The 22,041-nt window shown below is 41.8% G+C and overlaps 1 protein-coding gene across 2 annotated transcripts; it reads right to left on the reverse strand.

Moving 5' to 3' along the window:
* Positions 1–419: 419 nt before the first annotated feature.
* Positions 420–19,844, reverse strand: clip3 (CAP-GLY domain containing linker protein 3). 2 transcript variants are annotated; one of them, XM_037464265.2, is made up of 15 exons: positions 19,719–19,844; positions 15,039–15,440; positions 12,865–13,004; positions 10,004–10,097; positions 9,259–9,420; positions 9,047–9,165; positions 8,635–8,871; positions 6,723–6,773; positions 6,325–6,460; positions 6,048–6,203; positions 5,823–5,954; positions 5,072–5,195; positions 4,711–4,778; positions 4,242–4,314; positions 420–3,832 (listed from the first exon to the last, which is right to left on the reverse strand). In XM_037464265.2, the coding sequence occupies exons 2-15, from the start codon at positions 15,415–15,417 to the stop codon at positions 3,778–3,780; spliced, it is 1,926 nt and encodes a 641-aa protein (XP_037320162.2). In that variant the 5' UTR covers positions 15,418–15,440; positions 19,719–19,844; the 3' UTR covers positions 420–3,777. The 2 variants fall into 2 exon arrangements, with proteins under 2 accessions (XP_037320162.2, XP_037320171.2); XM_037464274.2 differs by lacking the exon at positions 6,723–6,773.
* Positions 19,845–22,041: the final 2,197 nt, after the last annotated feature.

Genomic DNA, 22,041 nt, shown 5'->3' on the forward strand with positions numbered 1-22,041 from the left:
GGTTCAGTGTCGGCCAAGTAGTGAATTTGATGTAGTTGTAGTCTCCTAACTGTAGTGCTAACTGCAGTTCTAGTGTAGTTTAATGTTTCATATGCTGTATTGTAAGCCCTACAGCAGCTAGTAGGTAAGTTAGTTGTAGTATTTAGATAGCCATACCTGAACTGACATGATGAGCCAAGCCAACGGTAATAGGGCTTTAGATACCCGGATGGGGTACAGATCGCACAGGACTTAAATGATACTGCATGAACAGTCGGGCTAGGTTTAGTGCATCTTGATGTCGTAACCTAGTCCTATACACGAATGTGCTTGGGTCTTTTATATAGTTGGGTGGTAAAAGGATAGCCCTGTATTATTTCACAACTGAATAAAACCAAATCATTGTGTTTTTGGTGAGTAAAAGCGATGGACAGCAGAGGTAAAAAAACAACATCAAATGCTTTATTATGTTCATAAAGTTGTCACTGTAATTATTAAGAGCATTTCCATGCTGCTGAGAATAAGATACATATATTGAAAAAAACCAACAACAAAATAGGGAGAGCGAGAGATGGAGCGAGAGAGAGAAAGCATGCAGTGAGTATCTGTTAGGATGAAGATGGCCGATGCTCCTTCTCCCCTGCTTCCTGTTTCATGTCAATTAGCCTCACTCACTTTTAAAACAGGAGTTACTCACACACATGGACTGCAATCTGGGACCAAAGTAACAAATACACATTAAAAAAAAAGTACACTTAGTGAAGTTATCAAAATATAGGCTATATACTGTTTATTCTTAAGAAGATTGCATGTTAAAACAAGTCAAACCAAACCATAAATGATTATATCAGGACTAGCTTAAGTGTAAAAATGATGATCACAGATTGGGCAAATAATCAGAGTTAAACTACAAGATTTTTGGGATGAAGGTCGACACTTTGAATACTAGTGTAGTGACTAAAATACATGGACATCCTTAAACTGATCAAACCGAATGATGTGCCTTTGTTACTTCTAAGGTTTTTCATCCAGCAACACAAAAGTCAAAGAATAAAGACATTTGGGTATATTCTTTTAGGGTCATAAGTAACATTTGTATACTTATGGTGAGTATTAGTAAATATATCTTATTTTCATTTGAACTTTGCGTACCCCATAAACACTTGACGGGCAGTTTGAATACATTGAACATTTGCGGCACAATTTTAGAGTTAGCTGATTCAATGCAAGTCAGGCAAGCGTGTGAGACAGCTCGTCTCTTTTTACATACGATGGCCACCGACACACGGGCGGACAAATCAAATTTGGAATGAGAAAAGCTTGAGGGACATTGAGTACGTCTTGAAAAAGTTAACTAGAGACTCACGTTTGATACATAGTGGCCGAACCAGAGAAATATCCACAATTTCACAGCAGTAGGAACACCAAGTTCAACTGGACAGAGTCTTCACTGGGACATATTGACTGTACCGTACCTTGACTGTACAACGACAACAGCAGCGTGCTGCTGCAGCACATTGGTAGGAAACATTGTTTTGTGTAGAATAAAAACGAGGCATACTCTTCTGCTCTGGTTTGAGTGTCTGAGCAGGGTAATGCGGGCAGCAGCAGGAAGGTAGGATAGTAAAGCTTTGAGTCATCTGCATAGTCTGCCACATTGTCTACAGGATATCAGGAATCTGAAAATGTGTGGACCCTCAATTTGCTCTACTCTTCTTTTTTCCATTTCTGTTCCTTTACCAATTGCTCTTCTCCTTAGCAAGCTGTTAAAATCAGTTGAGCAGCAGACTGTTGGGCAAATTAAATTCCTGACAGAAGCTGATAAAAGAGCGGAGTAAGGTGACCGGCTTCAGAGGCTGGCTCAAAACTGAGGAACCAAATTTCAGATTGAACCAAAATCAAAGATTAATTTCCATTTTATAAAGGCCTTCATAGGCAACCGCAAATGGTTAGGTTAAAATCATCAAATCATAAAACTCTTCAAAAAAAAAGCTGCTGGGACTGTTGAAATAAGCAATAACAGAACATTTGTTATTTGAGGGTCTGGTCCCGGCAGGCTCCGCCCTCGGAACGTGTGAACATGTTCGCATGTTCGCCGCTCTGTGTTCACAGAGTGCAAAGAGACATCAACACGAGAACCACGTCCACACAGAGATAGGTACACCGGTTACATCTTGCTGATTTCAGTAAGTCAAACTTCTAGAGAGATTTTAACATCAAGTGACCACACGCATGTTTAGGTATAAGTCATGTTTTGTGTTTTCACATTTGCCCACATTCACAAGAAGGAATTTGAAGGAAAGAGGGGGATGGGTTGGGAAGAAAGTAGAGAGGAGAACTTTTACAAATATCATGGCCTATCTGGACACCTTATTTAGGGTTTAGATCTCTACGTTAGGACATTTTAAAACCCCATGAGGGAGAAGAGGAATGTTTGATATTTTTTGCTGTACAGCTGACCAAGCCGATTAAAGGCTGTTTTCAAGCTGAGATTTAAATTAAGCTAATTTTCAGACGCTAGCATGAAAGCAGCAACACAAGAGACGTCAATATCACATGTAGCACTGCAGAAAAAACACTATTTTGATTTTGAAGTTGCATTAACAAAAGTCATGGTTTTGGGTTTGTTAGCACTTTTGGTTAACAGAGTATGATTGCCGCTGTTGACAGTAATTCCATAATATACTGTCTTTTAACTATGACTTGATGCAATACACAGATTAATAATAATAGTTGTTCAAGCCGTTGAGTCACTATAATGTCTACTAACAGTTCTTTAGTACTTTATTATTTATTAATGACTACTTTAACTGAATCTTTTTCTTTTTGTAATGAAAAAGAAAGTTACATTTTGCTCAGAGTTCTTGAAAACGACACATCTGTTCTAATTTAACAGAACCGGACATATTTCAAAGAGACTATGAACTATGGTTACATTACACTTTTTGCATACATTTGAACGATAAAAAAATATGATTGTAACACTGATAAAACACAAAAAAATGGAATAACCCTGTTTTCAGTTTAACATCTGAGATTGAAGCATGCAGGTGACGACACACACTGTTTAGAATTATAATGGTTTCTAGGGTTGATGTCTTTGTCTCAGGAGAGGCAAGCAGCAGCCACATCTAGATCCAGCATAGCTTCACACGCTCTGAGCTGTGCAGAACAAAACGCCACACAATTTGTTTCTTGATAACTCTCAAGTGACCCAAGAGTTTCCCACATCCCGCAGATGCGAAGATTAACGCGTCTAATAGCACTTTCGCAACTGCCACGGCAGTTCAATTGGCTCTCAACTCTCAGAGTGATGTGCGATTGTGGAATTTGTTTGGCAAACGTCATTGATGTTACTGTACAACAACGGGTCAAAGCATAAGCATTAATTACATTTCATTAACTGTAAACTACAGCTGGTGCCAACCACGAAATTTGTTGAGACCCAAATGACTTAGCAGCAAAAGCAAAACATGCAATATCACAATGTGATGACAATGACAAAATGATGGGAGGTGTAAAGAGAATATATTAGGGCGATTGCATTAGCTCATGAAAGGATTGTAGGACATTTTAATCAGATACAAGGCACTATAGATTTTGCTATAGAACGGCTAAATTAGAGGGATTCAGGGTGAGTAAAAGAGAAGAGGGGTGGGGGTTTCATCACGAGAAGTCTGGCTGACAGTGAACGTCTGAAGAGGCTGAGAGGGAGGAACGCTTAAGTAACAATGAAGATCGAGAAGAGTGGTGAAATCGGTCAGGGGGAAAAGCAGGGTAGGAAGAAGGAGGGAGTAATTAGGACTGCATCTCAGCCCGAAGCATCCACGGAAACCAACAGCAGAACAGCAACCTGGTGAAGAAGAGAGGAAGAGAAGGGAGAGCACAAGATGAAGAAAGATGAGCGGGACGGGTTAAGTGGTTTCAGTGTACATAGCATTTTGCTATTTTAAATACTTTATATCACTCTGTAAAGTGGACAAATAATACTTCTAAAGGAGTCAAACATACTACATTACCCTCTGAGATGCGGTAGAGTAGAAATATAAAGTAGCAATAAATACTTATATACTCATATTTTGTATTTCAGTAAAGTACCTGAATAAATGTACTTAGTACAATCACACAACTGCCAACTCTGTAATCATACAACCATCTTGAGCTGTTGAAGTTGTAAACACGTGGATATTTCAATATGTTCTGGTACTTTAGGGCCGAAGGGCAGAGTAGGATGTGAGTAGGTTTATTCTTAGCAGTCTCACCTGGATATGGAGTTCTCAGACGTTAGGTCTTTAGGGGAACGCATCGTGTTGAAGTTACGCTTTGGCTGTGACACTTCGGGACACAAGCAAAGACAAACATTAGTCTTAATTAGTTAGTGATTTCAATACAAAAAGGACTTGTTTATGGGTCCATATAAAGGTCACCAAGCTGTGTCACCTGTCACAACACAACCCAGGTTCTTTGATGTAGGGTTGACAGGCAAGTTTATTTGTAGCTCTTTCCGCACTACACACAGCCAATGTAAGAAAAAGCAAATTCCAACATCTATCGTAGAGAGAACCTCATAAAAGTAGCACAATCAAAATGTCTCATTTAGGGTTCATATAGTTGAGTTCATGACTATGCAAGTTCAGATATACCCAATGGTCAGTCAGCACACCTGCTCTCCAAAGAAAATGACTTTAAATAGTCCTCTTCAGCCACATTACTCAGGGTGAAGGTACTTACTGGTGACTTGGTGGACTTTCTTCATCATGGAGTTGTCATTGTGGAAGCCTTCTTTAGGGCCTCCAATTCTGATATGACAATGAAAGAAACAGTTTGTGGTTTAAGAGGCTTGAAGATACTGCATTTTTGATGAGAAGAAAATGTAACTAAATTGAATTTTTCCAGGTCTATGAGGGATTATGACACGGCATCAGACCTCCAGAGGTTTGAACATCCTGCATTATTTGGATTTTCATGCATCACTCTCCATTCACAGCCTTAACATCCTCACGCTATTCCCTTTGTGCACCAAAGCTGTTTTACAAAATCAAATTGGCTAGACTTAAACCGTGCGACGAGGTCAGGTTTGGTGGTGTCTTACCTCTGGACCCGGGAGGGCGGAGCAAACACTCCATATTTCGGCAGGCAGTTGAAGTAGCGGACTCCAAACACCGAGCCGTCGTGTTTTCCTGTGGCCTGGTCCAACTCGATACCGAACCAGTAACCTGCAGGGACACAGGGAGCTTGAGTCACGTATGCTGAAGTCATCACTCATTGATGTGTGAGGAATACAAGAAGTCCATCAGAAGACGAAGGAAACAAAAGGGCTCTTACACATTTAAGCCTTTTTTAAGCAAGAAAACCGTAGATGTTGGAGACCACCTTTATGGTGCATTATCTCATTGGGGGTATTTTAATTCAAACTTGTATGACATGTAAATCAAGGATAAGATAAGATAGTCCTTTATTAGTCCCACAGTGGGAAAACTTTCACGGTTTACAGCAGCGTGGTTTATAGTGCGAACAAGAGTGCAATAACATGTATTTCTTTTCCCTGTGAAAACACCTAACTTGTTTTTTATGATGCTTGAAACTAATTACTTCTATCTTTTGTTGTGTTTCCTTACGTAAATGGAGGTTCCATACTCTCAAACTGTTGCCTTATTACTCACAATATTCAGTACCATGTATATACAGTGTGATGCGAAAAAAGATATGTATGTATGTATATATATATATACAGTATATGTGTGTAACAATATATATTTTTCATTCAGGTGAGCCTAAAGTTATTAGTCAATGATCTGGTTACGACATCACTAATGTCAAAGAAGTCCTCCCAGCAGACAGACCTGGGGCGAAGTCAGTCTTCCCATAGTAGCGCACAATGCCGTGTTTCTGTCCGGCCACCAGAACCTGGTCTCCAACTTCCACATTCATTCCTTCTGGATCCAGACTTGCTACTGACAACTTCTTCTTCTGGGCTGAGATTCACAAATGAGAAATTTGGGATATAATGTTGTTCTCTTAATGTATTATGTTCTTCTATAATGTTCAAGAAAATCCCTGATATATACCTTTCGCTCTTGGCTTCTCCTTCTTCTCTTTCTCCTTCTTGGTCTTCCGGGTGAGGCGAGAGGCCAGGTCCATACGGGGGGTTCTGGGGGTGGAGGTGACAGACGAAGGTGCCTGATCCACAGCTTTGGAAATCTTTGACACTGGTGCAAAAATGCCTGCAGGGATGAAAAGACAACTCAGTAAATCATCAGCAAACCCCTGCTGGGAAAAGGAATTACAGTTGTCTCTGCAAAGGTTCAGGGACTGGCTCCCAGGGACCATGGTAGCAGATGTTACCTAGTTTAGGAGGGCAGATGAAGTAGCGGACGCCGCCCACACTGCCATCGTTCTTTCCCTCTGGCTCGTCGAGCTCCACTCCAACCCACTGGCCGCTGGCGAACTCTGTCGTGCCACAAAACCTCAGAGTGCCGGACTGAGGGAGACATACACAGACGGTAAGTTAAGAGTGAAAACTATCAGGCAACCTACATGACTGCAGAGATCAGGTAAGGTTAGGTTAGGTTGCATGGAGGCAGATAGTTTGAGTGTCTGCTGTTGCATTTTAAGACAAGGGAAAGGGAGGAGACACAACATCATAGCTGCAGATGGAGTGACACGTGACAGGAAGGCAGCATGTTGTGCTGTAGTCAAATCAGTTAGTCTACGTTTTCTGGCCGGCGCCCGGTCCAACCAACCTGTCGGAGGTTTGCAGGCGGGTTGTCGTCTCTGCTCTGGTCTCTCTGGAGCTACACAGTGAGAACACACTGTTCAGAGCTCATTCATTGTGAGGGCGTGAAGGACAAAAGGCAGCCATCACACAAAAACCCCTGATTTTAATATGTCCTGTAGGAATGTACTGTTAATATGTTTAACAATCGAGTTAACTGACAGGTTAACAAGTGTTTTAGGTTGAAATGTACGCTGCAGATGTGCCAAACTAGGTTAAGGGTAATAAGAGTTGGTCCAGCAGGAAGCATTCCCACATGATAGATTTGATTGAAAGGAAGTGAATCCGACAACTATGAACCTATTTTGAAAATAGACTCAATGCATGTAACAAGCAGAAATTTTTATTTTTAGAAAACAGCATGCATGTAACAAATAGGAACTGATAGGACATCTTTGAAATGTCCAAAACGGACATTAGAAATAAATGTGTTACTAGCAGGTGGATTCTGACGGCGTAGTTTGCCACATGCTCCATGAGTCCATGCAAATGTTGTATGGTCTGTGGAAAATTGATGCTCAGGTTCATTTTGCTGTGTGGCTGTGACCACAACATACGAAACGGACTGGTACGGAATGGTAAATGGACTAGTATATCTCTTTTCCTGTCTTCAAACCACTCCAAGTGTTTAAGACTACATATCATTATTCACTCATTCATCCACATTCAGACACTGATGGCCAACCACCAGAACTCTAGCTTAGTGAAAAACTCTAATAATGTTTCACCTTAGTACGACAGTATGACAGTACTCTTTCACTTAGAGCCAGATGGTGTTCCAGGTCATCTGATAATCAAGATGTTTAAGATAGTCTACATCTGAGGTCGACTACCAGTACTTGGGTTTTTCCCAGAGCCCCCCCCCCCCCCCCCCCTCCAGTTTTAACATGTTTATCTTCCAACTATATATTCCTGCTCTGGATATGAAAACCTTTGACCTTTGACCAAACCTTTCGGCTTGGTGCATGACTTGTATGTGTGTTGACTCTGTCTCCTGTATGCAACATTAAATGTACTGTTTTGATGATTTTAAACCAGTGTTGAATGAGAAAACACTTCGTACCCATTCAATGGGAGCAATTTTGTCTAGCCCAAAGACACATTAACATGGACCAGGGGAGCCAGGGTTCAAAATTGTCGATCCTCGGATTGAATGACGACACTGAATCACAGTTGCCCCTATGGAGCCCCACTGGAACGTCAACTGGACAACCAGTAAAACCACCAGTGTAGTGCTAATAGACTAAAACCGTGTCTCTTGTTTCTGCCAATTGTTTCATTTGTTAACTGTGAGCCGGACACAGATGCTTTTTACACAACAAGGTGGTGATCTATTCTATTTTTGGAAAGTTAATCAGATCCCTAGAGCCCTCGTATTAGTGCTTCCAAGTGGTTTCATGTTGCTTTCTTTTCCTACAGACGAGTTATGTTGCAACGACGATGGGAGATAAACAAGGACATTTGAATTAATGCCCATATATTACGGTGTTTGTCTACATAGTTCCGCCAGAGCTCATCAACAAGCTGAATTAGACATGGCAGCATTAGGTCTTGAGCAGCTGGTGGCTAACCCTCGCACATCGGAAATACAGATTGTTTATTATTACGTCTATTTAAATTTAATTTTGTGATAAAAGTCTTTATTGCCAATTCCAATTGGTTATAGTGTATGTGGCAATACCCAGTGATTAACATTCTGTGAATGTCTCTTTGATGATGCTACATCTAATAACACAATGGAGAAGTATCCTTTGACCACTCAGTTTGGTTGGTTTGGTTTCAAACCAGCTAGTCTAAAATCACAGCAAAATATTTTTCCGTTCTGTGTTTAAGACATTTCTGGATGCACTAACATCCCTGAGACTCATTGGGCCTCTGACCTTCATGTCGTCCAGCATCACACGCTCCCCCAGCTTCAGCCCCAGCGAGGTCAGCATCAAGTTTCCTGGGATGTTGTCGTAGTTGGGCAGTGTTGCTCTGGGGAGGTTGCAGCTCAGGGGGACAGCGTCCAGAAGTAACTGCTTCAGCTCCTTAGCTGCCATGGCTGCCTCTGCCTTATCCAGAGTCATGTCCATCGGGTCGGGAACCACCTCCCCTGGAACCTGGCCCTTATCGTTCTGCAGAGAGAGATGATAGGGGTGGTTGAAGCGTGCAAGCACAGAATCATGGCCATGATATGAGAAGATTATCTACAGGCCATAAGAGGAGCTAGGTGTCTTCGAATGAGGCAAAACATATGGCGATCATCAAGCTAAAGGGGGATTTTGGGCCTTTCAAAAATAGTTAGTTTACCCGAACAATAGGGTTGGCTCCATGCTCTAGGAGACATTTGACTGCACCCACACAGAGGTTGGAGGCAGCGATGTGGAGGGCTGTGCCATAATGGAAGTCACTACAGGTGGAGTTCAACACTACAGAGAGAACAAAAGAAGAGTCAGGACTAACCACGACCTCTGAGCACGAGTTTTGATTGTGTGTGTGTGTGTGTGTGTGTGTGTATGCACCTCTTGGTTTAGCGGCTTTGAGCAGGACTCGAATCAGCTCCGGAACGTCAAAGTAAGCAGCATAGTGGAGAGCGCTCATGTTGGTCCAGCGGCTCCTCAGACTCACGTCGGCGCCCAGAGCGATCAGCTTGCTGCTGAGACGGAGCGCAGCCGCCGGGTCACCTGCACACACGGTGAGGACCAGGGTAGGAGGATAATAAGGAAGCAAACTGTGCTTTCCGTCCCATGATTCATGTGCATTAAAGAATTCTGATAGAAATTGATCTATGACCTCATCTCATCTGACCAGTCTGTTCGAGAAATAAACTACCACACATGCAAAACAGCAGAAAATGTACAGCAGACAATAATCAATTAGTGGACGGACAGATTTGAAACTATATTGATAGTTGAAGTAATTTGTCATGTGGTAATAATGTAATTATGTTGACAATTGGACCGGTGGGTGGGAGGAAAAAAACACATTGTGACGGTGTTACTTCCGGCTCTGGGTAATTAGGATACTCACTCTTCTTACAAATATTGAATTAAAAAAACAATGAATCTATTAATGGAAAAAAATATGTTGTGCTCCAGCTCAACATATTTTATTACTCAGCAGAATAAGCAAATTGTTGGTCTAATTAGAAGATAAAAATAATAACATCAGTCTCTTAATTCAACTGATTACCTTCCTACAGATGCTGCAATGTGGCTGAACAAGGTCGAGTCGGACTGACTGTATGCATATCAAATACCAGCTTACCAACTCCGTGCGCTCCAGCCTTACAGCTGTAGTGAAGCAGCGTCATGTCAGTCAAACCGTCGCGGTCGTTCACATGGCAACCACGCTTCAGGATCTAAGACAGGGAAACAGAGGGACACGTAATGGACAACTAACAGACACCATTTGCTTGTTGGCTCAGTGCAGTTTCACATTCCCTAAGAGTGAAAAACTCACAGCAGGCGTTTATATGTTACCATGTCAGACCTGACCCAGCATTACCTCCAAGCATCTTTAGTTAAATGTTTGTTCCTTGTACGAATACTTTATTGACGGGAAAGTGGGCCACTGATTAAGGGCGGCAACTTTGTAGATTCTAATGCAGCATGCCCCTCATTTTATCTCATGGAATGATTTATCATCAGAGGTATAAAATAGGTGATATCTTAGGGTCTGAAAAGTAAAGCCAATGGAGTGTTTTAAAGGGGACAGTTTAATCCAAAACTCAAAAATACATATTTGTTCCCTTGCTTGTACTTCCTTTTATAAATCTGCACTGTTTTTTGTCCGCCTTCTTGCCGATACAATGGGACTAAGTGGCACACTGCCGGTGGTGCTTGAATGGCAAAAAATACATTTGAAACTCAACAGCGGTGTCTCTTTCTGGAAATCCTGGGCTGCTCACAACAAGGGCTGTGTATTATTATCTTAAATAACCAGGTCACAATTTCTCTAAAGATACACTCTCACTTTAGCTTTTCAAATGTATCAGGAGGTTATGATTCATTCTAATTGCACATTGTCTATAGCCCCTTTCTTACACGCTGAATTGGAAACAATTTATTTTTAAGATTGGGCCAGTTTGTTGACAGTTTCATTGATCACATCACCAAGTGGGAGATATTACAAATGTATCATAGTGGTTGTTGTACTTTTGTAAAAATTCATCATCCTCACTGGTTCAGTCCTTCAGGCTGACTCAGCGTTCTGCTGAGTCATGGTAGAGCGTCAATGCCTGTCCCTTTTGTCTCTCTCTGCGCTGTCTTGTCTGTTTGAAGTTCATGCAAAATTTTAACTGGATCAGCATCACCTTGTGTGAGTGTTACATTTAAACTCAATCACTGTGTTTTTACCAACTCTCTGAAGGAGGCAAGAGTTAACCCACTCCAGAAGAAACCCACCCTCAACCCATTTGACAAAAACAACTACAGACCGGTCTCTCTTCTTCTCTCTTTGTACAAAACTCTTGAACGTGCTATCTTTAACCAACTCTCCTCCTATCTCCACCGTAACAACCTCCTTGTCCCCCACCAGTCAGGCCTCAAGGCGGGCCATTCCACTGCTCTCCTTGCTGTCTCAGAGCAACTCCACACTGCTAGAGCTGCCTCTCTCTCCTCTGTCCTCATCCTTCTGGACCGTTCTGCTGCATTTGACACAGTAAACCATCAGATCCTTATCTCCTCTCTTCAGGAACGTGGGTGTCTATGGCTCTGCTCTCTCCCTTCTCACATCATACCTTGATGGTCGCACCTACCGGGGAGCCTGGAGAGGATCTGTGTCGGAACCATGTCCTCTTACAACTGGAGTTCCTCAGGGCTCCGTCCTGGGTCCCCTCCTCTTCTCTATCTACACCAACTCTCTCCGCTATGTTTTTCGCTACCATGCTTTCTCCTACCACAGCTATGCTGATAACACCCAACTAATTCTCTCCTTCCCTCACTCTCAGGTGGCAGCGCGGATCTCTGCATGTCTGAGTGATATCTCTCATCGGATGTCCTCTCACTGTCTGAAAATCAAATCCAACAAGACTGAATTACTTCTCTTTCCGGGAAAAGATTCTCCTACCCAGGACCTGACTGTTAACTTTGCCAACTTTAGATACACGCTCATGAGAATACGTCCCCTTCTCTGTGCAGGAACTGATTCAGGCTCTTGTCATCTCCCGCCTTGACTATTGTAACTCTCTCCTTGGAGGTCTCCCTGCTACCGCCATTCGACCACTGTAGCTCATCCAGAATGCAGCATTAACTGATGAACTGCAGGTTTTGTAAATGTTACGACCCCTCCCTTTCTGCTAACAACCTGCAGCTGATTACTTCCAGGAGTTGGCAGTTAGGGAGGGTCGTTAGGGCAAGGTGCTCACACCTGGCTAGGTCTCTACCCAAGGTGATATAAGCCAGCCTGGTCTCCTTGTGTCTCCCTCTCTCTCCTAGGCTCCACACTGCTACAGATTCTTGGTGGGTTCCTTTTACACTCAACAGCAGCACACACATCTCACTCATCCATACACTACATTCACCACTGATACCACTACTCTCCACACCTCATGCTTGTTGTAAATATGATTGTGTCAGTTATAATAAAGCATTTTCATTTAGCACTTTCAATCCTGACTTGTCTGTCTTCCTTGTGACATATGTGTTTGAGCGACATCTTTAAGCTGGCCTCTGTATTATAATCCTGTTCATCTTTCGTCTATAAAGCACTACATGGTTTAGCATCAGCCTGTCTACTTACATGCTTGTGATTTCATAAATTTGACATACCTTTATATATGTAATTCCTTACAATATTTTATCATTTCTATTTGTTGTGTGCGTTTGTGTCTAGTTAATGTTTGCCTCAGTCAGCTACAAAACACTTTAAAACACACTAATCTGTATGCACAAAATGCCACACTGTACAAATAAAGTAAGATTGAAGTTTAACAGGCTTCACATTGCAGAAACCAATTCTACAAAGGTTTGGTATTCTTATTTTTTAAATAGATTTTTAAAATCATTTCTATTGGCAAATGGATCGTCTAATTGTGTTCCTGATCACTGTGACAGAGAAGTTGAACAGCAAACTCACAGTGAACATGGACTAAAGTGATCAGTGTGCTTGTGTTTGTGTGTTCTTACCTCGCTGCCGATGATGTCGATCTTGTGCTGCACCTGAGGAACCCACTGACGCACGATGGCGAACAGCTCCGGGATGGTGGTCTGAGGATCCAGAAGAATCTCTAAACAGGCTGGGTCGTTGGGGTCGAAGAAAGTGAAGGCTGGAGACGGATGTAGATAATTGTGAGACATAAGACATAAACCCAGTAGGCTTAACAACACCATGGACAACTGATGCTATATTGGGGAGTTTCTCCTGTGCCGATGTGAGGGTTTTCGAGGACAGAGTATGTTGCGTGTGCACAGATTGTAAAGCTCTCTGGGAGAAATTTTTAATTTGTGATTTTGGGCGATACAAAATAAAATGAATTGAATTAATAGATCAAGAGAGGAGTCAAGTTATTTTCTAATAAACTTCTATATAATCTGATTTATTTTTGAGTTGTCCCCTGGTGGCCATGAGAGAGAATGCAAGTTTGGCTTCACTTCATAGAACCAGAGGTTTCTGCCTGGACAGACGTCATATTTATCTATGGATGTCCCTATAAAATGACAGCTAAGAGGCAAGGATGTCTTATTTGTTAAATGCCCAACCACTCTCTCCTTGCGTCTCTTTGTCTCTTACCTACCTCCTTTCCTCCTCCTCCAGGATTTGAGGAGACACGCTAGCTCAATGAAAATCATGATGCATGATGGTATCTATTCTTACACCAAACCATATGAGAAGCTGAGATGGGATCTGAATGGACAAAAAAGTACCTGGCAGGTGATAGGATCTGTCAATCAAACTCTAACCAAAGCCATTCCTGCAAAAAGGAATAACCTGTTTTTCACCTAAATCAATTCTGCCATAACTTTTGCTATTTCAGTATGTAAGCTACCCTGTTCATTTTAGTAAAGGATTGCCTGTTAAAGACAGAAAACACTGGTGCGGGTGAGGAGGAGCGCTCTGTATTTACTGCTGGATAATGGAGAGGAATTGCAGAGTATATAATGGAGCTGGTCTGCCCTGATTCTGTCTGATGAATACCAATGAGCCTATCGTCCACACAAGTCATTCCAGAGCTTTCCAAGGATATTGATCAATCAAAGCTGTCACTGATACGGACTGTCCACTGAGGTCTATGATTCCGATAATTTCCTCACTGTTCACCTCTCCATGCTTCTGTGTGTGTGTGTGTGTGTGTTGCTACATGAAGGCCTACAGACACTCTGCTGAAGATAACTGACTGTGGTGGTCTTTGTATTTTGTGGTTGTTTAGTAGGAATTAGAAGCCGGACTCTGCATTGACCCCAGCCTGTCTGCAAGCTCACTGTTTATCCATAACATACAATACAACACTCTGGACAACTGCAAATAAGTCAAAATTACATGGTATAATTTAAAGGGGACAATACTGTGAGACAATTACTGTAATATGAAGATGCTAATGTACCATTCTTTACTTGATAAAATGTCAAGGTGAAATAACAATTACATCTTCAACATGTTTGAGGTGTCATTATTAATGACTTTTTTGTTACAACGAGGCAACCAAAATGTTACAATTAACTAAAGTCATCCCTTATAGTCATAAAAAAGGGTAAGGGCATTGATTTAAGGTTGTATTATGTAATACTGTCCTGGGCAGCAATGCCTGGATTGAGAGGAATAACATTACATTATAAATTTAAGGTGGTGTGACCTTTACATTTTTTCCTGATTCCTGACCTAGCATAGACCTTAGGTAAAGAGTACCCAGGCAAAGGGATTTCAGTGGTGGTAAAGTTGTATTAAAGAGTGAATTTAGGTTGTATGGAAGTTAGTATTTAAGGTGTTGGGACATTATAGAAAGTGGTATGACGGTGTGTAATATTTGAGGTCGTGTAACAGTGTTTACTGATCGTGTGACAGAATGTTTTTGAGTTGGCATTTACCACAACCCCATGGCAAAGGGATATGACAGTGTGTATTAAAGGTGGCATGGCAGTGTGTACTGTGTAAGATGGTGTAACAGTATATTTAGGTGTTAGGAGAGTGTATATTGAAGGTGGCATGGCAGTACGGTGGTGAAACACTGTGTACAAGTGTTAGCACAGTATGTAGTTAAGGTCGATGACAGTGTTTAAGATGGTGTAACAGTATATAGTTATGGTTGTTCGTGGTGTAACAGTACATAAGGTACTAGGGACTGTGTGTATTTAAGGTGACGTACTGTAGTCTTTGGGGAGCGGGGCCTGGGCGGAGGGGTGCACCATGGCTCGTCGGCGTGGCTCGTGAACTGGACTCTGGTACTCGGACACCGACAGCAGCTCAGGCTCTGGATCGACGTCACATTCCTGACGAGCCAGTGGGTCCTCCTCTACTTCCTGCTCCTCTCTCTCCTCCGGTTCCTCCTCTCCATGCTCATCCTCATCCTCCACCTCTGCCCTCTGCTCTCCCTCCTTCTCCTCTTCTAGCTCATATTCCTCCTCTTCTTCCTCCTCTTCCTCGGTCAGGGCCTCCTCTTCCTCTTTCTGGACTTTCCCCTCCTCCTGCTCCTCGCGGTCGTGCCTCTCTTTCTCCTGGACCTCCAGGTTCTCCTCTTTAGTCATAGTGAGAGGTGCTACAGCTGGGCCTGTCAGAGGGTAGAGAATGGCAAATATCTTTAGCAGGAACACATTGTCATCCACCAAAACAATATCAATATGCAGGATAATGTAATTTCAGTTGTGTGTTGTCAGGGCAATTAAGGCATTCTCTGCTGACCTAAATACCATCAGTATATACATTTTATTTTGATATATTATTTCCATAAACATGCTTGCAGCCATTCAATGAGGGGGTCTATATATTTTCACTGTGGCAGGACTGTGAACCCGCATTACTAATCCGATCAAAAAGCCCTGAGGGTTGACGGTGACACCTGCCCGGTCCGGCCTACCGCCCAGCCTCTCGTCTCTGTTGGCGGGACAGAGAAAAAACGAGGGCAGAGCGAGCTTATTGACCCAATAATGTCAGTAGCCTAAAAACACCAGCACTGTCCATCATTAGCTGTTAATCGGCCTCTCTTGAGGCTGCACTTTAGCAAATCAACAAGACACTGGTCCATCTAGCAGCTACTCTCTCCATCATTCAACCTCAATCTTCTCCTCCATCATCACGCGTTTGAGGGAGGAAGCAAAGTAGAACATATAATGAGGAATTTTATCCCTACACATGTTTCCAAGTGAAAGATTCTTGGCTGATTCATTATGAAAAGAGGCCCATAAACAAGGGTAACACATGTGGCAGACTGGCCAATAGTGGGCAATTGGGCGTCGCCCCTCCTTAAGCCCAAAAAGAAAAGATAATATTAAATGTGTAAAAAAAACTGGATGTACCCAATATTTGTAAAATATGATATTTGCGGAAAATATATGCTTTTCCCGCACGTCCCTGTCATACGGACGTCCTGTCTTTATGCGTGTTTCAGCTGCGCTAGTGGCAAGGACTGCACGCAGAAGGCGGGGCTAAGAAGAACTCAGCTAGTTGCTGATTAAACAAAAGAATACAATACAATATTAAAAGTTGCGTGTTCTCGTCAAAGCTGGTATTGACAGGCGGGTGACATTCTGTAGGAATTAAAGTGCACAGATTGAATCGCCATTCAAGCAGACGAGACGACTGACATACAGAATACATTATATCATACTGATCATTTTATATAGATTTATATTACACAGAATGGCCTGTGAGGTTGACACAAATAATGTAAAACCAAATAAGATTCTCAAAGTGTTATTTACAGATTTTTTATGTGGTTTTGATACCTTATTTGTTTTTCTATTAAATCAACCTGGAATGTTGATGCTAAAATTGATTTGATTCCCCTATTCAGAACACCCTCCTACATTGGCACTGAACCTCAGCATTAGATGTACAACGAGTCTAACTCAGCAGCACAAAGTAGTCGTCTGAGTCACAAAGAAGGAACTCGCAAACTGCACCTGCACTTGGTGAATGACAGTGGGATGACTCACCAGAGAGAGCAGAACCACCAGTAACCACCACCTCTTTATCTGTCTGCCCACATCTGACGCTTGGTGCGTACTCACACACATATTTAAAAAAAATCTCTGTAGTCTGGGATGCACAGTTTATGTAACCAGCGTTTTGAGGAAACCTTTCTTAAAGTTCCTTCAGTTAGTTTAATGGTACCCCCCCCCCCCCCCCGCCGCCCTCCTCCCACAAAGTAATTACATGAAAACAACAACTGTCTCTCTCTTCAGCTTCCTGTAGGCCTTAGACACGCTGGCAGAACAGTGATCACCTCCTCAAACAGAACTCTGTTGAGGCCAACATGAAGGTTACGCAACACAACATGAGTCAGCACAGAAACACATGTACAATTCTTAAATTGTACATGACATATATCACAAGGCCGTATCAATCTGCGATGGGGTCATTTGGTTTGACATATGGGTTGGGCTTCATTAGAGACGTGCTTATTGCATTTTTTTCTGGCTTCCATTGTTTTCTATTAACTACCAATCTTGTTGTTCTATTTGTTGACAGTAAGAGTGATGGGTAACAGGGAAGGAGCAGGGCAGTGCCAAACTGTCTGAGTCCGCTGCACGTAAAACACAATGCGTGCTGATCAATGGAGGTGATCTGAAAACAAAGCTCTGCTTTGGAAATGTCATCCTTATACTGTTGGCAACATGTGCTGAGCTCAGCCCAACAAGCTCCTTGATGCGCGGGTCGGTCAAACATAGCGAGCACAAATAAAATGGCAGCGCTGGAAGATGGTGTCTGTGTGTCGGTATTGTTCAGCAGGGTGAACGAGAAGATACAGAACAAACAGCCGATTTGTGACGATAATAAGGATCGATATGGAACACAACAATTTTGGCAAACATCAAAATGATACAAATCGGTGCTGAAGTGATGCTCAGGGAAAGAACCGTCAGTAAGATGTTTGTTCCCTGAGCTTTAGGAGTAAAATGAGGAAAACACAGCATATCAACTGATAGACATCAACATGAACCTTTTCCTTGCTTACATTATACCAAATATGTTTTTGTAGCACACGTATCCTAAAACGGTGTGTTTAAATATTCAAATAAAGAAATATGTGATCATTTGTATGCATGTCTGGAAACCAAATCAAAACACTGGATGAAGCCTGGTTTAAAAGGTTTGCGTCAAGGTGTTTAGAAGTGAGAGTAAACATTTTTCACTGACAGGGATCTATACAAACTGTGTGCTGACAACAGAAAACTTCCTGTTACCTTTTTGTTGTCATGTTTTCTAAAAAAACCATTAAAGAGGCGGATCACCTGTAAAGTCTACCTCACGGCCCTATGGTAGAGAGCAGTTATACCATCATGTCAAATTATTGCTCAAGCACTTTGGCTCTGACCGCTTTGACACTGGAAGCACTAACTGGTAGCACTGGTCGCACCAGTAGCAATGGTGGTACTGATAGCACGGGTGGTACTGATAGCACTGGTGGTACTGGTAGCACTGGTGGTACTGGTAGCACCGGGAGCGAGGTGAGCGAGCTTACAAAATAAACGCAAAGCTCCACGCTAACTCCATACTTTGGAAGTATTGCTTTTTGTTTCAATGAAGCAAACCGAAATCAGCACCATTGGTGTTGTTTGATGCATCTCTTGATGTGTGGCAGGCTGCTAGCTTGTAGAGTTAGCATTTTAGCGTGTAGGGTACTGCAGTCTGCAGTGTGTGTGTAATTTCAGCTTTTTAATGTGACTGGCTTTATGAGTTGTTGCTGTAGACCATGAAATGCCATTTTGGGGCTATTTTATAACACAAATAGACCAGAGAAGCTTATTTGGTTGTGATGGAGAGGGAGTGATGTGCAAACAAGAAGAGGGTCAAAACAGTGTTTTTAGTATGGCACAGTGTAACATGGAAGCCACCTCTTTATCTTTTTCCTTTAGCAGTTATTATCAAAGACAACCCTCAGTATTTCTTTTTAAACACGTGCGGGTGTCCCCCATATTGCAGACCATCCAAAACCAGCTCCTGGCTTTGTCAAAAACATTTAAAGAAGGAAAAGGATCCGTCATTGGTTGCATTCCCGGTAAGAGTGTAGTAATTCTCTAATCATATTTAAGAACAGGTTTCCTATTGTTTTCAAATAGCTGTTGAATAAATACTAATCCATTGGTGACTGTGTCATGTTTAGTTGTCCTTTAAGTAGAAACTATTGATGTATTAGCTTATTTTCGGGGGAGCTTTTTTAGGGGTAAAAATACATCACATTTAGACCATATTTTACTGGATTCAACTGAGAACATTGGAGACGTTTTTTTAAGGACAATGAAAACATGATAATAAACAGGGTGAACAAATAACGTACGTGTTATATATGGTCTCCATGTGAATGCTAAATCAACACCTTCCAATAATAAACACACTCTAAATCCCGTTTACACGTATTTTTGCCGGTGACGCATCGTTGGATTTTAACCGTCTTTTGAATAAACCAAACACGCACGTCGTGAGAGATGAGGGGGGGGGGAGGGAGGGAGGGAGGCCATGGCAGCATCCTCCTCCATCCAGCCTCCATTTTACGACCATGCAAACCCTGAGACATTATTACCGGGGAGGAGAAGCCCACCGGGGCTGCGCGGAACCTTCCAGCGACCTACCGAGCACACAAACCAACGGGATGGAACAATGTGCGTAGTGATGAAGGGCGAGATGGGATGAACGCCCCGATAACAGATCAAGCACAAAGAAACCCGAATAGATGTTAAAAATGCACGATGCTCTTTCTACCGCTAGAGTATGTCAAAATGCGGTTTGTTATGAACATCCCTGTGACTCAGCATCTCCATATCCTCAAGATGACAGCAATCAACGCGTCATAAACAATAAATAAATATGCAGCTGAAAGTGTTTTTACCTGGATGCAGCTGGTTGTTCAGTGATGATGCTCCTATCTCCTCTCTGATCCACAGCAGGAACAACACTGACTGGAGCTCTGCTCTCTCTCCCTCTCTCTCTCTCTCTCTCTCTCTCTCTCTCTCTCTCTCTCTCTCTCTCTCTCTCTCTCTCTCTCTCTCTCTCTCTCTCTCTCTCTCTCTCTCTCCCTCTCTCTCTCATAGATCGTAGTCCTGCCTCCTGCTGACCCCCTTTGCTACTGAAATTACTATTACTGTTGACACAAATTTACATTACCACTTAAGGTGGTTATATCTGATGATAGTTTTACCTGATAGTGTCGTATAGTTATATCAGTGGATATAGTGGATGTTTCTGCAGTGGTCCTGCCTGATATCCCCTGCTAGTGTCATTGCTAAAACCATCACTACTATTGTTATCATTGTTGATCTATATCCTGTGTTTCTGTTCTAGTATTGTTTATTTGAGTATTACTAATCTCAATATTTTAATGATTTCTGTCGTATAATTGTATATCTTTTACATTCTTCATTCTGTACACAGGACATTCATCCCTTCTCCCCCTTATCAAATAAACCATAAATGAATCAATTAAGTTATGTTTACTGCAGCGATTTTACACACAACTAAATGAAACTTAAAACCATGCCTGGGAAGATATGAACAGTAATAGAAAATATGCAGGTTGAAATGCTTATGAACATTAAATGGATTTTTAGTAAGATTTGAAATTGAATAAGATTCATCTCAAATATGATTTTTACAATCTGCCACCAGTATGCACAGTTCCGCAGAATATTTCTTCATGTGTTTTTCACAGCTCACAAATATTGCGTACTAAGTGGCGGATATGCCTCTACCAGGCCCCAATTTGAGAGTGTGCAGCTGTAAATGAGAGCCGGAAGCAGTGTTTGCTCCTTGTGCCCGAAGGATTGCCATGTGATGAAATAATCCATCACTTAGTGGAAATTAAGGAGAGGAAAACTAGTGAAGTGCAAGAAAAGGCCAGTCCAGTTAAACGTTATTTGGAGGATTCATTTAGTCAAAAAGGTGAAGTTGTTTGAGCTTTTAGGAAAGCAGCAGAACGACAAGCTATAACACCACTATAATCACCAAGACAACAGTTACACCAGGGTCTAGGGGGGCTTTCAAAGACACAAGACAAGTTTAGACTCTGGCCATCTGGCTCCTCATTTTCAGGAAACAGAGAGCACAAACTTCTGCTGCACCTAGAGACGCTCAACGAACAGTTAAAGGTGGATGAAGAGGAGACAGAGAAACAGAGTGGGTTTAACAATAAGCTCGAAGCACTGCAGTAAGCATGAATACGGAGTGCAACACAGGACACCTGTGCCTTACCACCTCAGAGGGAAAAATGTGAGACTCAGTGAGGGAGGGCATGTGTCATTTTTTAATTTAAAATTAAAAATGGTATAATAATAATATTGAGCATGCACCATATATATAATCAGTCATAAAATAATCAGGAAAAATATCTCAATGGATCAGATCAGAGTTGTACAGTCCATCTTTTTAAAGCAGATGAAGAGGAGCAGCTGTAGTTTGTGGTGCTACTAAACTTATACTGACAGGTGTATATCTAATATTTATTCAGATTGCATGGAAGAAACATAAAACGTTACTGAGGTGAACATTTAATTCAGGGCTTTTGTATTACATCACACTGCATTAGCTTTATAATGGTTTCATAAAGGAGGACGTTGGGTACAGTAACAACAATTAAACTGATAATCAGTAAGGTGGCCCTTACAGTCAAATGAACTAACACCACTATTAGTTAAATTGGTGATGTACCTGAACCTTTTCTGTGTCTCTACATTATTAGTGATTAACTCATAGTATTGTATGTATATGATATAGTGATCAATGAGGCTACATACCGTAAGATAGATGACATGATCATAGTGATTAACGTAATAGTATTTCATATGTATGATTTAGGGATCAATGGTGCTACAGTTATATTTACATTTTCAAACAATGAAATAAATACAAGCAGCTGACCAGACATTAAATATGATACAAAATGAAATATAGAGAAATATACAATAATTCAACAGTGGAATTTTATTGTATTTATTATTATTAAAATTCAGAGCTTCAAAGTTTCTTTGAAGAACAGACGAGCCTGCTCCGATGCATGCCCGGTAAAATGGGCGGGGCGAGTCACATGCGGGTATTATGACCGTTCTTAGATGCGGACTTGGAACTAGAATTGGAACAGTACTCGGGCTGCGACAGATGACGTTTCCACGAGAACAAAAGTCGACACAAGAACGCATATTGAGAAAGGGCCAGTGTCT

This window comes from Pungitius pungitius, chromosome 3 (assembly GCF_949316345.1).
Source record: "Pungitius pungitius chromosome 3, fPunPun2.1, whole genome shotgun sequence".
NCBI classification, from domain to species: Eukaryota; Metazoa; Chordata; class Actinopteri; order Perciformes; family Gasterosteidae; genus Pungitius; species Pungitius pungitius.